The sequence below is a fragment of the Eubalaena glacialis genome, chromosome 3 (genome assembly GCF_028564815.1).
Source record: "Eubalaena glacialis isolate mEubGla1 chromosome 3, mEubGla1.1.hap2.+ XY, whole genome shotgun sequence".
In the NCBI taxonomy this organism is placed as follows: Eukaryota; Metazoa; Chordata; class Mammalia; order Artiodactyla; family Balaenidae; genus Eubalaena; species Eubalaena glacialis.
The window spans coordinates 92720628-92735033 of NC_083718.1; the positions used below are offsets into that span (position 1 = coordinate 92720628).

At 48.2% G+C, this 14406-nt stretch overlaps 1 protein-coding gene across 3 annotated transcripts in view; it reads right to left on the bottom strand.

The window, feature by feature from the left end:
- Window positions 1-216: 216 nt before the first annotated feature.
- VANGL1 (VANGL planar cell polarity protein 1) overlaps window positions 217-14406 on the bottom strand; it is a 50515-nt gene continuing 36325 nt past the window's right edge. For 2 of the 3 annotated variants that reach the window (XM_061186128.1, XM_061186127.1), the window contains exons 5-8: window positions 9817-9950; window positions 8232-8364; window positions 6804-7038; window positions 217-2685 (exon numbers count right to left, since the gene is read on the bottom strand). In XM_061186128.1, coding sequence (XP_061042111.1) covers window positions 2425-2685; window positions 6804-7038; window positions 8232-8364; window positions 9817-9950 — 763 coding nt within the window. In that variant the 3' untranslated portion in view covers window positions 217-2424. Of the gene's footprint in view, window positions 2686-5244; window positions 5424-6803; window positions 7039-8231; window positions 8365-9816; window positions 9951-14406 lie in introns of all 3 variants that reach the window. The other variant, XM_061186129.1, reaches the window with a different exon arrangement.

Sequence of the window (14406 nt, forward strand, 5' to 3'; positions counted from 1 at the left end):
ACTGAAAAGGACTGTGTCCAATTGTATGATACAGCTTTTCTGAAAACTTACATTTTTTAAAAAATGCCATTTACATTGTTCCCACTGCACCAGTAACTCAAGCTATTAAGAGTTACAAAGATCCTGCATTTTATTACGTTGTTCTTTCGAAAAGGACTCAATACAAAGTCAGTGTAAAAAAAATCAATATTCAATTTAAAACAGAAACAGTAATTTCACAAAGTCTGACATTCTCCTATGCAAAGACTGGGAGAGAGAGAAAAGAAATTCTTTAATTTAAACCTTTCTTCACCCTGCTGGGAAGGCAGGCACCAAAGCCATGAATCCAACTTAACCTCTTCTGGACTGGTAATTGAAGACAGGGTTGTAAGCACAGTTTTTTAGAATGCTGATGGATAGTGTCATTATTAACCATATGAATATACATGTATGGCACTTCTATTGCTGGGTTTCTGATGCAGCAGCCTCTGATACATTTAGTCTGGGACAGTATAACCTTTATGCAGCCAAAGTCTCTTATACATTCACCATCCCTTGCCCAGTCTCCCAAAATATATTCCTGAGAAAGACATTATCAAAAGGAATGTCCGGCTTGAAGGGACCTAAAGGCAAAACTAAGAAGAACAAAAGCACCATGGTTACATGGTATGTTTTTCATAAACGGAAGCCATGTAGTTAAATAGTACGTCTTGGCTCCACCCCATACCGACTGGCGCCTCCTTCCTGCTTTTCCAACACATCTTCTTGTTGACCTGAAGGCTGTGGAATCAAGAACGCTGTTTACTTTTCCAGGTACAGGTGTGTGACAAATATCGAAAGCCAATTTTGGTTTAAGACAGTAATAACAAACACTGCACCACTTGTGGAATGCATAAACCAGAAAGGGTACATGCGAACACGTGCACAAAGAGCATCTGACGGTGCCATCATTGGCTATAGCAAGGTGACTGGTTACCCTAAACACTGGGGAAAAGCGAGAGTGAACACTCTGCAAAGGTTTGCCGTGGATACAGGAAGGCAGATGGAGGAAATGAAGGCCGCTGCAGGGCTCGGCCCGTTGGCGCCTCCGCTCGCCCGGCCCGGCTGCTCCCCTGGGCCCGGGCCCAGGCAAGCCCACTGAAACCATCTAAGAAACAGACCAGGCCGGCATCATGCTGGATCACAAGCTCGGCTCCCTACTTTCCTTTCCCCAAATGCTGCAGCTTGCCCATTCCCTCTCCTCACTCCACTGCCAACTACGAGTGATTTAGCACCAGGACCTAAAGGAGCCCCTGCCCGGGTAGTAAGGGGCGGAGGTGATGAGCGCACAGTGACGGTGGTCAGCAGCCAGGGGCTGGATGCCGCAGCTGTCCCTTGGCAGGGCAGCTTGCTATGGAGCTTTGTGAGGACGCATCTCCCGGGAAACGGAGGCTCCGAGCTGAACTTGCCAGTCCCTGAGTCACAGCGTGGGTCTCCCCCCGGTGGGTGTGGGGCAGTGGGAGGAGGATCGGGGGGGAGGGGCTCCTGCCGCAGCCCAAAAGGGACATCCTAGCTGCCATGCCCTCCCTGGGACCTACCTGGGGGGTACTTCACCCTTCCCTACGTAAACAAACAATCCGTGGGGCGGACCTGAGGCTGTGCATGGAGCCCGAGGGCACACGTGAAGAGCCAGGTCCTGGGCGGCTCTGAAGGCTGGGCTCCCTGGCCGGGGCTGCCAGCCAGGTAAGGTGTGGTGTGTTTTGGGGGGGGGGGTGGGATGGAGTGGGGACAGGTAGGCCATCACAGGGTTAGGAAAGGGCTACCTGCTCAAGCTGATAGGCAAGCAGGTCAAAACCGGGGCAGGCAGATTCTCTCTTTGGGGAAAAAAATAAAATCATTAAGAGCTGTAAACTGACAGTACACGTTTGTCGTTGTGATCTTTCTCTGCAGAACCTAAGGCAACACAGAACAAAGATGAAGGCAGGCGTTTCGTGAACAGCCCGTGGCTCCCGTGGTGCCGGATGTTTACATATACAAACACGTGTGGACACGTCCTGTCTGGTTCCCTGAAACAGGACTAAGACGTGTCCCCAGAGGCCTACGAGTGGGATGGCCAGAAGCCAGGGCAGGGCTGGGTGCTGGACGAAAGGCAGGGACGAGTTGTAAGGCGAGGTTCCCAAGACCCTCCAGCTCCGCTTTGGTTTGCAGCTGTCACAGAAACGCCAGGGAACGGCTTCTTGAGACGTCCCATCCCCAAGTCAGATGTCATCAGTCACTTTTTTCCAGGACGGACATCTTCTGCTTCCTTCCAAATAAAGTGCAGATGGTCAAAGGACCCTGGTCTCTCACCTGCCAGTTCAGTCAGCAATGAAGAATAATAAAAACAAAGATGCCCCTCTGGTATACATAATATATCTCTCTATATACTTTTTTTTTTTTTTTAATAAAGCCACAAATATAGAACTTTTAAACCGACGTCTCGGACTGTAAGCGAAGGACAAATTTGTGAGACTTGGGGTCTATGAACTCTTCCGAGAGCATGATGAACGGGATTTTCTTCACATTGACTACGAGGCTGAAGTCCAAGCATTTGAGGACAAAAACGAGTCCATCCCGCAGCCCGCTGGTCACGGCCTCATCACTGACAAGCCGCCACTGCATGGCGAGCCAGCGCTCCCGGTCGTACTGCAGCGTGGGGCCCGTGCTGAGGTACCGCTCGAGGAAGGCCTGCAAGGACAAGCGGAGATGCTATTAGGGAGGGAGCACCCGCTCCAGGCCGTGCTGCTGGGGGCTGCCTGCTCTCACTCCTGGGAAATCATGTCCTCCCAACAAACCAGGACGGCCCCGCAGATCACACCCAATTCCATCAGGCCTGCCCAACGGAGTCCTTGCTGAGGAGGGGAGGCTCCCCCACTTCCTCACTCTCCAACCAGAGGCTGCCAACAGTGGTAAGCACAGAGGCGAGGAAGGTGGGGTGGCTGGTACCCACGTCTGCCCAGAAGCCATGGCTGAGGCACCAGCCGCCTTTAAGGGCCCGGGTCCCACGGCCCATGCCACGGCTTGTACCTGTTCATAGGTCGGCCTCCTCCCATCCCGAGAGCTCCTCGGGGCAGGTGTCAGGCACGGAGGAGCACTCTGGGAATGTGAGCAGGGATATACCCTGCACACACAAAAACACAGGGACACACAGGGATATACCTGCACACACAGGGATATACCTGCACACACAAAAACGCGTGCTCTGCCCTTACTGCTGTGTGCCTCTGGGTGAACCGTTTAACCTCTCTGTGGATGGAGGGCACGACAGCGCTAATGAACAGGGCTGCCGTGAGGACGGAGTGGCTGACTCTAACCATCTCACGGTGCCAGGCTGTTTTATGGTGGATGGAGTGTGCACGTGGCAAGTCCGGGGGATGGCCGGGCCCCACGTCCACCTCCCTGTCTCTCGGCTCCAGCAGGGCTGAGCTCCGTGGGTTCCTCGACGTTCCCCTCGACGTGTGCTGTTCCTCCTGCTGAATGTCGGCCTTCAGCAAACTCCTCCTGGCCCTTTAAATCTTCTCACACCACTCCCTGAACCTCTCAGACAGGCGAACATGTCCTCCTTTAAGTGCCTATAATCATGGGCATGACTCCCGGGTGACATTTTGCTTTCTGAACAATTACTGCCAACTTGCTTGTCTGAGGCCTACACTAAACTATACTCTCCTGGAAGGCAGGAACTATTTTTTAAATTTGGATTTTCCACGTGCCTGGCATATGCTGGGGGGCTCAACAGCATGTGTGTTGCACCAATAAATACATCGATTTAGCTTTGAGAAAGAAGAAGAACGAACGAACCAGGGATTCAGATAGAAAATATTAGGATAAAACATTCTGGTCCTTAACACAGGTCACAGATGGTTTCTAAATGGTATCCTCTTCCATCCACACCTCACTGCTGCTGCCAGGTACATTATTTCTGATCTATAAGCATATATTCTAAGGCAGGAGGGAGAGTTGTGCCTCTACTACAACACACACGCATATAAAAATAACTCCTATGTGGGAATTTCCTGGCGGCCCAATGGTTAGGACTCAGCGCTTTCACTGCTGGGACCCAGGTCGGGGAATTAAGACCCTGCAAGCCACGAGGCACGGCCAAAAAAAAAAAAAAACCAACTCTTATGAATCATAAGGAAAAGAAACAGCTCAACAGTTAGAGAAATGAAATTAATAAGACAATTTATAAAATAGAAAATTAAGATATGAAAAGATGTTCTATCACATTAATAGTTAAAGAAATATGACTTCAAATAATAAAAATGTATTTCCTTCCTCTTAGATGGGCAATGATCAAAAAGAATGATAACACCCAATGCTGGCAAGGGTAAGGGGGAAATAAATGGTCTCATATCCTAAAGGCAAAAGTGTAAAACACTAACACCCCTTAGAAGGACAATTAGGCAGGATCTGTACCTTTGATCCAGCTGTTCCTCTACTAGAAATTTATCCTTCAGAAATACTTGCATAAATGCACAGACTTATGTAAAAAAGAGATATTCACTGCAACACTGTTTAGACCAGGGGTTGGCAAACTTTTCTTTAAATGTAAATATTTTTGGTGTTGCAAAGGCGCACACTGTCACAACTACTCAACTCTGTTGTAGTAGAGAGAAAGCAGCCGTAGACAATCTGTAAACAAAAGGGTGTAGCTGTGTCCCAATAAAACTCGATTAACAAAAACCACCAACCCCTAGTTTAGACTAATGAAAGATCTTAATCCAAATGTGCATCAGTAGGCAATCCATTAAACAAACCATGGTATTCAGTGGAATAAGATGCAGCTATTACAGGGAATGAGTCAGATCTGTATGATGGAGATTGGGAAGTACTGACATGGAAAGATAGCCAAGAGACAGCTTTAAGAGAAAAAAGCAAGTTTCCAAACTTTACCTATATGGTATGAGATCCCATTTCTGTTTTTTTTTTTAAATCCATTTCTGCTTTAAAAACGCACACACACAAACACCTGAAAGAATATACCCCTACTCTTTATATCAGTAAGAACTGTCTGGGGTAGGGGAATGAAAACTTCGCTTTGTACATTATACTTTTCTTTAATGTTTGGATTTTTATACAAAGATTATTAGTTTTAATTCAGAAAAGTATACTTTTTTTTTAAAATAAATTTATTCACTTATTTATTTATCTATTTTTGGCTGTGTTGGGTCCTTGTTTCTGCGCGAGAGCCCTCCCCAGTTGCGGCGAGCGGGGGCCACTCCCCACCACGGTGCGCGGGCCTCTCACTATCGCGGCCTCTCCCGTTGCAGAGCACAGGCTCCAGACGCGCAGGCTCAGTAGTTGTGGCTCACAGGCCCAGTTGCTCCGCGGCATGTGGGATCTTCCCAGACCAGGGCTCGAACCCGTGTCCCCTGAATTGGCAGGCAGATTCTCAACCACTGCGCCACCAGGGAAGCCCAGTATACCTTTTTTAAATGAAAAAGAAAGCAACCAGGAAACTTAAAAAAGAAAAGAAAAAAACCTTGAAAAAAGGAAAACCACCACTTCCATTCTATGTGGTACGAGCTATCACTTTGCACATGCAGACATATTGTACTCACTTGCAACCACAGTGTTCAAAGTTTTTTGCATTCTGTTTTTTGTAACTTAATATTCTAACAAAGATACTTCCATGTTTTAACAGGTGAAATACCGTAATATGTAAGCCACTGTTCTATTTTTAAGTTATTTCCAGTTTGGATTTAATACAGATAATTTTGCAAAAATCACCTGCATATATATTCATGAGTATAGCTGACTGTGCTGAGTACTTTTTCTAGGAGAGGGATTAGTGAGTCAAAGAATATGGGAAATGTTATGGCTTCTTACTGAATATTTCCATATTGCTTTTCTAAGGATCGTTACTGGTTAGTGACAATGCAGCCAGCAGTTGTATATTACAAGGCAATGTATGAACACAGGTCCTTATACTAATAATATCACTACCAAGTGTTATATGTGTACTATATGCAAGCTCATTTACTTTCTACCACATGATTTACATGTCATGCTGCCATATTTAATATAATTCTCATACAACAATCCTATCAGGTAGGTACTATTATTATCCCCATTTTACAAAAGAGGAAACAAGTGAAGAATAACTTAGGCAAAGTCACAAACCAATTAGGTGGTGGAGCCAGGATTTGAACCCACTTGTTTGAAGAGAGGTCCTTTGCTGAACCCTTCCTCTACTTTGCCTCCTTGGCCACAGCCCTCTATTAGATGCATGGTTGTTTCTTGTAACATCCCCAAAAGTGTGCTCATGTCATAATCCAAAAGAGCATTCAGTAAAACTAACCCCCTAAGAGCCAAAACACCAAAGTGATGGCACGTTTTCTATTGTTGATAATAATGGCTATTTATTTGGTCCTTATATTATGACAGATGCTGTTTTAAGCACTTCACAGGAATGCACTCTCTTAGTTCTCATGACAACTCAGTGAGGTAGACATTAGTGTTATCCCCAATTTACAGACTAGCAAACTGAGGCACAGAGCCATCAGGCTCTTGGCCCAAGGTTTCCCACTAGTTGGTGGAGGTGCCAGGTTAGAGTGAGTCAGCTTGGCCCCAGAGTCCGCAGAGTAGCCTGAACTACTACCTGGACAGTCTCTAAGTGAAAGCCTTTCCTCTGCTTGAATCTAGAGGCCTTCAAAGGCACATTTTAAAAACGACTGTACCAAAACAACATAAAATAAGTGAGAATCATTAATTCTTATTAGTTGGTGCTTTAGAGAAGCCTTTGATTTTATCATTCCTGGTAATACCCTAAAGTGGGACTTTCCAAGCCCGGTGACAAGTCGCACCTTTGGGGTCATGCTGTTGGTGATGCAGAAGGCCAGGTGCTGCAGGATGCTCTCCATGCTGTGGTAGTGCTGTTGCCGGGTGGTGCGCAGGTACTTCTGCAGAGCCCGGGCCATGGAGGGGAAGATGGCCTGGGCGGCCTCCCTGGGGTCCATCACCTCCCCTGGGGCTTTCTGCTGCTCCTCAGCCTGGAGACGCTGGATGTGGATGAAGGCCTCCTCCACTGCAACCACCAGCCTGCAGGGGATGAAACACAGCAATCAGGACCGTGGTGCAGGGCTTGAGAACAGAGTCATACTGAACGTGGGATGACTCCTCCCAGTCTGCCACCAGCTCAGCCAAGGCTCCAGTCCTTAGCTGTCACTCCAGATGGTTGGGAGAGGAGGGAAGGGGAAAGGAAGGCAAAGGCAAAAATAATACGTGGGATGGGAGCTCCAGGGTGAGGAGGAAGGAGGCTGGGAGTCGGAGATGACTTCTGTTCTCCATTCTGCCACTAATTTACTTGGGAGACTCACTTCAGTCCCTTTCATCTTTACAATGAAGGGTTAGATGAAAAGAGTTTTAAGGCCCCTCAAACTCTGGCTACAAAAGGCTCTGCTTGCACTGAGAGGTGGCTGGTGGTGCAGAAGCAGCCTTACAGAGAGCCAGAGCTGTATCCCCGGATCCAGCCGCCCATACCAGCAGCCCCTGGGAGAAAAGAAGGAAGGGGCTCAGCACACATGATGAAAACCATCTTTGTCCACTTCTGCTAATGTGATCAGATCTTGAAAATCAGCAAGAGCCTGGGGATATAGGGCGGGCCACTCAAAGTTCGGGCTGAGGGCCAGCAGCTTCATCATCAGTTGGGAATTTTAAAGAAATGCAAATTCTTGGGTGGGCCCCACTCTAGACCTACTGAAAAAAGTTAAGTATCCGTTGCGGGTAGGGCCCCGGAACCTGAGATCTGTGTTTTAACAAGTCCTCCTGCTGATGCTTTTGAATGCTAAAGTACGAGAAACACTGGAGCAAGATTCCCTCCAAAGGCCCAAGCAGGTCATGTTTATAAACTGAAATTTCATTCTGGTTAAAAAAAAAGTCTTACAGAGAACAGACTGTGGGTTGCCAAGGGGGAGGGGGCTGGGGGAGGGAAGGACTGGGAGTTTGGGATTAGCAGATGCAAGCTGTTATACATAGGATGGATAAACAACAAGGTCTTACTGTATAGCACAGGGAACTGTATTCAATATCCTGTGATAAACCATAATGGAAAAGAATACAAAAAAGAATGTATGTATATGTATACCTGAGTCACTTTGCTGTATAGCAGAAATGAACACAACACTGTAAATCAACTACACTTCAATAAAATAAATTTTTAAAAAAGAGAATTAGTATGCCATTCAAAAGAAAAGTGTTACAGGCATGCTAGTTTTGGGGGGTGGGAAGTGTACCTTGCTCTCCGCTTCTTCACCCGCCGTTCATGTTCCGCCTCCTCATAATACAGCTCGTTGTGGCTCGAGTCCCTGCGCCGAGCAGCTGCGGCGATCATTGCCCGGGACTGACCAGTGGCGTTGTTACTGGGGCCTTTGGGGGAAAGGACGATGGAGGAAGGACAGTTTTAATGCCTTGGGGCTGCGAAACAGAGCAGAAATCTAGTCCACAGTCTGTCAGTACCGTCCGCCCATCCCCTGTGAAGCACATACACAAATCCCAAAAGTAACTTCCCAGAAGGGTGAACAGGACCCCTGCTCTGTGTTCAAAATGCTCACAAGAAGAAGGAAATCTCCCAAAACCCCAACTTGATGAGTGGAAATGGAAAAAGAACTCCGAAGGAGATGAAGAATGCTTGACGATCAAAATGCTGGCCAAAAATAGCACAGACTGTGCTGAAGGTGTTACTTACCACCTGTTACATAAAGTTCCATTTTGGCCATAAGGGCAGCTGGAACATGCATTTCAGCGACAAGACAATGGGAGAGAATGAGAGGGATGGGGGCAACAGGACAGAGGAAAAAGAGAGTCAATGGCCACAGAGACACTGACCACACACGTGCTGGAGTGTCATGGTAGCCACAACTTTTACAGAAAATACCCATGCTTGGGGTCTTGCAAAATGTCATGTTTATTAATACACACCTAGAACTCCTGGTCTCGTTCCCCTGACCACGGACTGTCTTAACTTTTCAGAAGGACGAGGCAGATCGTGTGCTTTCTTATGCTGCATCTACTTAATGGCCTGGCTTGCTAGTGGGATTCTGCACTAGGTTTGTGAAATTCACCAATCCTTTAGGATTCACAAGCAAGTGCACATCTCATAGAGCCAAAACAAAAAAAGGGGGAGGATATTGTCACTAAAACTGACACCGCCTATAAATCACTTGACTTGTTAACAGCATGATCCTCTTCTAGGCTTTGCAAGTTCTTGCCCTGACCCAAGGTACCTGGCAAGAAATGACACCGTGTCCTGTTTCTTGCACTTAACCATCTGATAGCCTGAAACACAGCTCTGATGTCCCCAGCCTGGCCTCCGGCCTCCAGCCACCCACTCAACTCTAGTTCTCAGCCAGGACTGACAAATGCCTGTAACAATCTCGCCAGAGGCCTGGATTATAGTCTTAATGGATTGAGGTAGCTGAATCTTCGGTAATTTATCCAAATTTTGAAAAGCAGCCTTCTTTTCCTATGAGCTTTCAATGTAAGATGTTCACAACAGGAGGCAGGAAACCCACATCACTACTGTTTCATGTAGTTTTCATAAAATCCTCAAATGAATGAATCTCCCACATATGCAGACTATCAATCAACATTTCTCTAAACATATCTTTGTCAGGGAAAAAAAAAAAAAAAAAGGAAAGGAAAGAAAGGAAGAAAAGGCAAAAGAAAAAGAAAAAAGGAAAAATTGTTCTGAAATGAGAACGTACAATACAGGCAGACCCTGAGAGGGGTAGGACCAAATGGAACATACAGTTTAGTCTAAGTACTGGGTTGGCCAACTGCTCCCTGCACCCACCAGAGACACCACTTCAAGGCACGTACCATCTACGTTGTAGACTTTCAGCCCAGCCATGTGCTTGGCTGCTCGGAATTTGGAGGCTGTTAGGAGGTTGGGGTTATAGATGGTGAAATCTTTATAGTAATTTTCCAGAACCACCAATGCTGCTCGCTGGATACTGAGAAAAGAAGGCAAAATTAATGCAGTTTTTCCAAGCAGGTCCTATGTGAAAAAAAAAATCCTCTTTTGGAGTCAGGTAAAATAACAGATCACCAAGGATAACCGCACATAGAAGGCTCCTGGGTTTCACCACATCTTTTGTCTCCAGGACAAGAATTTAAAGATGCAACTTAAGTCCCATCGTTCAGTGGCTTCTGTGCCTTCTCCCAGGCTACATCATTAGCCGCATCCCATCTAGCCAATAGGCGAGAAAGGAATGTTATACCTTCTCATTTAGATTTGCTTAGGCTACACAAAACGTTCCTCGTTTTCTCAGTTTACAGAAGAGCAAACTGAGGACCCCCCAAAAGGTCAAGGACTTACAGATGGCTGCAGAGCTACTGAGTGAAACAACAAAGTGTAGATTCAAGTTTGTCAGGTCCTAGAGCAGTGTTTCTACCTACACCTCATTGCCCCTGATGGAAGGAATGTAGGGTTTTCAGTTTTCTGTAGGTCAAAACAACACCCACACAGGGCAGAGTGCACTGGAAAAATACTGGCTGCAAACACTGGTTAATCCTGATTCCTACTCTTCGTCCCATCCATCCCAGACCAGCGAGAGCTCCCTCTTTCAGAGGAAACAAGACCCTTTTCCCTGAGCCCCCTGAGGCCTCAGCTGAGACCTCACTCTTCCTTGGTCTACAAGGCCTCCTGCTCCATGGGCTGCTGTCCCCAGTCCTCCGCAGGGGTGTGTGAAGAGGACTCCACTTGCCAGTGTCCTGCGATCTCTAACCTGTCACCAGCCTGGCCCCTCTGAGAGCAGCAGAGAAGAGGTAGCAGGGTGGGTGAAGGGGGCACCCATACTCAGTATCGGTCGCAAAAGAACATGTTCTTGGACACAGATACAGGACGCTCACCACTTCAAAGAGTGACCTGTAATAATACCGCCAGGGATTTTACATACCTCATCTCATTTGACCCTCACAATCATTCAAGGGAAGAAAACCAAGGCTCAAAAATCTATGACCTGCAAACAGGACACATCTACCAAACAGCAGAGCTGCAACTCCAATCTGCGCCTTCTCCCAGATGTGTGGCCACTGTAGGACAGTGTACGTATGCACTGACCTCTCCAGGTCTCTTAGATGTTCACCAAGCACCAGTGTGCTAATCTCCACACAGTTATTTGTATCTTGCCCTTTATATTTTTCTTCCTGTTTCCCTGCTAAGTAGGTGAGCTTGTAAGGATTATTTACAATAGCCTGGGTACCAGGATAGGGCTGCCTTCAATTCCTGGATGACCACACTGCCTTCTACAGCTCTCCGAGTGGCTCAGGGTTCTTCACACCAAGACAAGACAGCCCCTAACCCATCAGCTTGACACTCTGCCAACCCACTCCTCAGCTCCCCTTGGGGCTGTGCCCCCAGCGTTTAACATGGAGTCGAAAAACAATCTAGAAGTCAATCAGCTCATCTCCTTGAGAGCAGAGTCATGGCAATGATTTCTTACTCATATCCCCACAATGCCTCGATCCGTGATCTGCATTCAGTTGGGGCTTAGTATCAACATAGATATGCACACTCACGCGGGGCTGGGGAAATCTGGGAAGACCAACTTCCAATAACAGAAGTATAAGATTCCTAAGAGCAAATCCACATTCAAAAGCCCTAGTCATTTAGTTTTCCAGTCGCCCACTCACCACTCTCACATTTAAGAACCTATGTCAGCCAAGCTCTGGGAATGCAAAGATAGGGTGGGAGGAGCTTCTCCTTGCCGGCGTATGTGGAACAGAAGCTCTGTGACCACCAACTGGAATACACAGGGGCTGAGGAAGCACAGAGGAGGGCTTCTAACCACCTAGGACTTGGGTAGGCATAAGAGCAACTTCCTGAGGAAGTGAAGTGGCCCTTGAGTTGAGGTTTGTGTGTCATAGACCTTTGTGCAGAAGTCCCCTTGGCTTCCACAGACACCCCTGCCCAGTGGATCCCCGGCTCAGCATGGCCAGCCTCCTCTCTGTCGCTCTGTCTGTAACATTCTTCCACGGGCGGGGCACGTGCTGCTTCTCTACCTCCTGCTCTATCCTGAGGCTGACGGCGGCCTCTGCCTGCTCACCGGTCACACACAAACACTCCCTCCTATGCACCTCTACCCGCCTGCCCAGGCACTGCTTTTCCGAAGTCTCTGGGCTTTTTGGAGATGAGGAGCCCCTTTACACAGCAGTAGGTCTGTTCATGTGCACAGACTTGCCGCATGCAGGCTACTTCATCCCAGGCTCCTGTGCTGACATGGACACATCTCAAGGTGCCTGGATTCCAGCAGAGAAGTATTTCCCTGATCAAGATTTAAAACTTAAAAAGGCAACTCAGAGGTTATTCTCAGGCCTGTCTTCAAAGCAAACCCTCTTGTGGTTGTGGGGTTTGGCTTTTCTGTTCAGCCAGCCCGCAAGGAGGGGCCCAGGGCATCACACTACCTCAGCTGGGGCCTGAAAGGCAGAGAGGGAACGGCTGGACCGGAGCCTGGCGGCCCTGTTTCCCAACCTCTCTACCCCCAAAACCACCGTGCTGCCCAGAGAAGGGGTGTCTGTCCACACCCAGCTCTGGCAGGGGCCTTGCTCTCCAAACTGGGCAAGTCCACAATCAGCATTACGCCAGAGCCCTGGGCGGCCTGGGGAGGGCTCAGGGACTGGACAGGAGCCTCCCCAGGCTCAGGAGCCTTTGCTCAGACAACCAAACAAGGGGGAGAGCTCAGGTGATGTTTTCTTCCTCCAGCCCCGTCTCAACAGAGAGGCACCAGAAAGCCCCAGAATCAGCTGTGGACCTGCCCGCTTCCACAGGCTGACAAGCTAACACGGGAGCTAAAAAAAAAAAAAAAAAAAGTTGAGATTTGGATTGAAATCCAATCTGCCTTTCTTCACCTTTTTGAAGAGAGCAGACTATGTAATATACGATGTAAGCCTTGTTGGTGAGCCAGGATGATCACCAGCCCGAATTAAGTACTGGGCTGTGCCTCGTATGTATCAGAGGGGAGGTGTCAGAGCCCTTAGGAGACAGGGGCTCCTCCTGGTGCCCACGCTGCAGTCACCTTGAGTACTCACAGCCGTTTTTTCTCATTCTTCACCATGTCCTCCCTCACTACTGGCTACCAAAGTCATTCCTAGCTGCTGTCAACCTAGCTGCCTCAGGCAATGATCCTCTGTACTTGTACACCTTCCACCTTGGTATAAATAGAGAAAATGGGCTTTGCCGCACCGGAGTGAGGAGCTCTGCTCGGGCTAAGTGATGTCCGCTCCAGTACGGCAGTCCGATGTCGATTTCAACCCCAAGTCTAAGGGCTTTCTCATTTCTGTTCTGGCTCCCGATTCACGCTCTGGACTGGTTGAGTTTGTTAGATAACTTCAGGATAAAAGAAATCTACGACTACTATATCATTTGGCATCTACTGAGGGGACACCCTGCAGGGCACCCTAGCATCAGCCTAAGTTATGGCCCCACAATGCCAGGATGCAGGAGGACCCCTGTCCTCAGCCAGTGTCGGGGTTCAGAAGCCCCCTGCCTCTGCTCCTTGGCGTCTTCCAAATATGGCATCTCACAGGGCCAAAGCAGGGCTGATTTCTTGCAGGAAGCCTTTTCCAACCCTCCGGTCCCCACTGACCTGTCAGGGGAGTCACACGGGCGAGGCTCGCTCTCCAACAAGCCCCGGGAAAGTCCCCCACGCACAGGGACACCTGCGGTGGCTTCCCCACGGGGCATGGTACTTGTTGGCTCAACCTGCACATTTAGGAAACCCTAGTAATTGCCACAGGTATAGCGTCAGTTCTGAGCATGTATAAAACCATGGAGTTTCAGAGGCAGAGGGGCCTCAGAGATGAACAAAAGCAAACCCTTCAACTAGCCCCAGTCTCCGGACCAGACTGTCTCTGGGGGAGGAGGGAGGCAAGAAAAACCGAGCTGGTGAGAAATTTGCTGCCTCTCTTATGACTACCACAGTCATAGACAAAAGACAGTAACCTGACTAAACGATCCTCACGCAGAAACCCCGTATACAGGCAGGCGGAGCCTGACGTCCAGCCTGATTGTGGACATGGCCACATCAAAAACCCATGCCAAGGAGAACTTCCCCAAGATACGGAACTCTGAGCTCAATAATTACTGTGTTCCAATACACCCTCCCAGGGAAATACCCCTTTTCACAGACCACATATATTTGTGGAAGACAGCGCATGGATATGCATAGCTCGTAACAGAAATTCACTTGAGACCTGCACATAAAAACACAAGTATAGGAATCCCAGATATGCCTAGAAAAGGACAACATGGATGATGGCCTAGCCATGATCAGGACCAGAAGAAGTTGATGCTGTTCCCAGTGGGAAAGTAACCCCCTCAACTCTACTTGGTCCAAACTTGAGCTCGTGGATGAGACAGGGCAGCAATGGATCAGCACAAATGTCTGAGGGAATTCAACAGCCACGGCT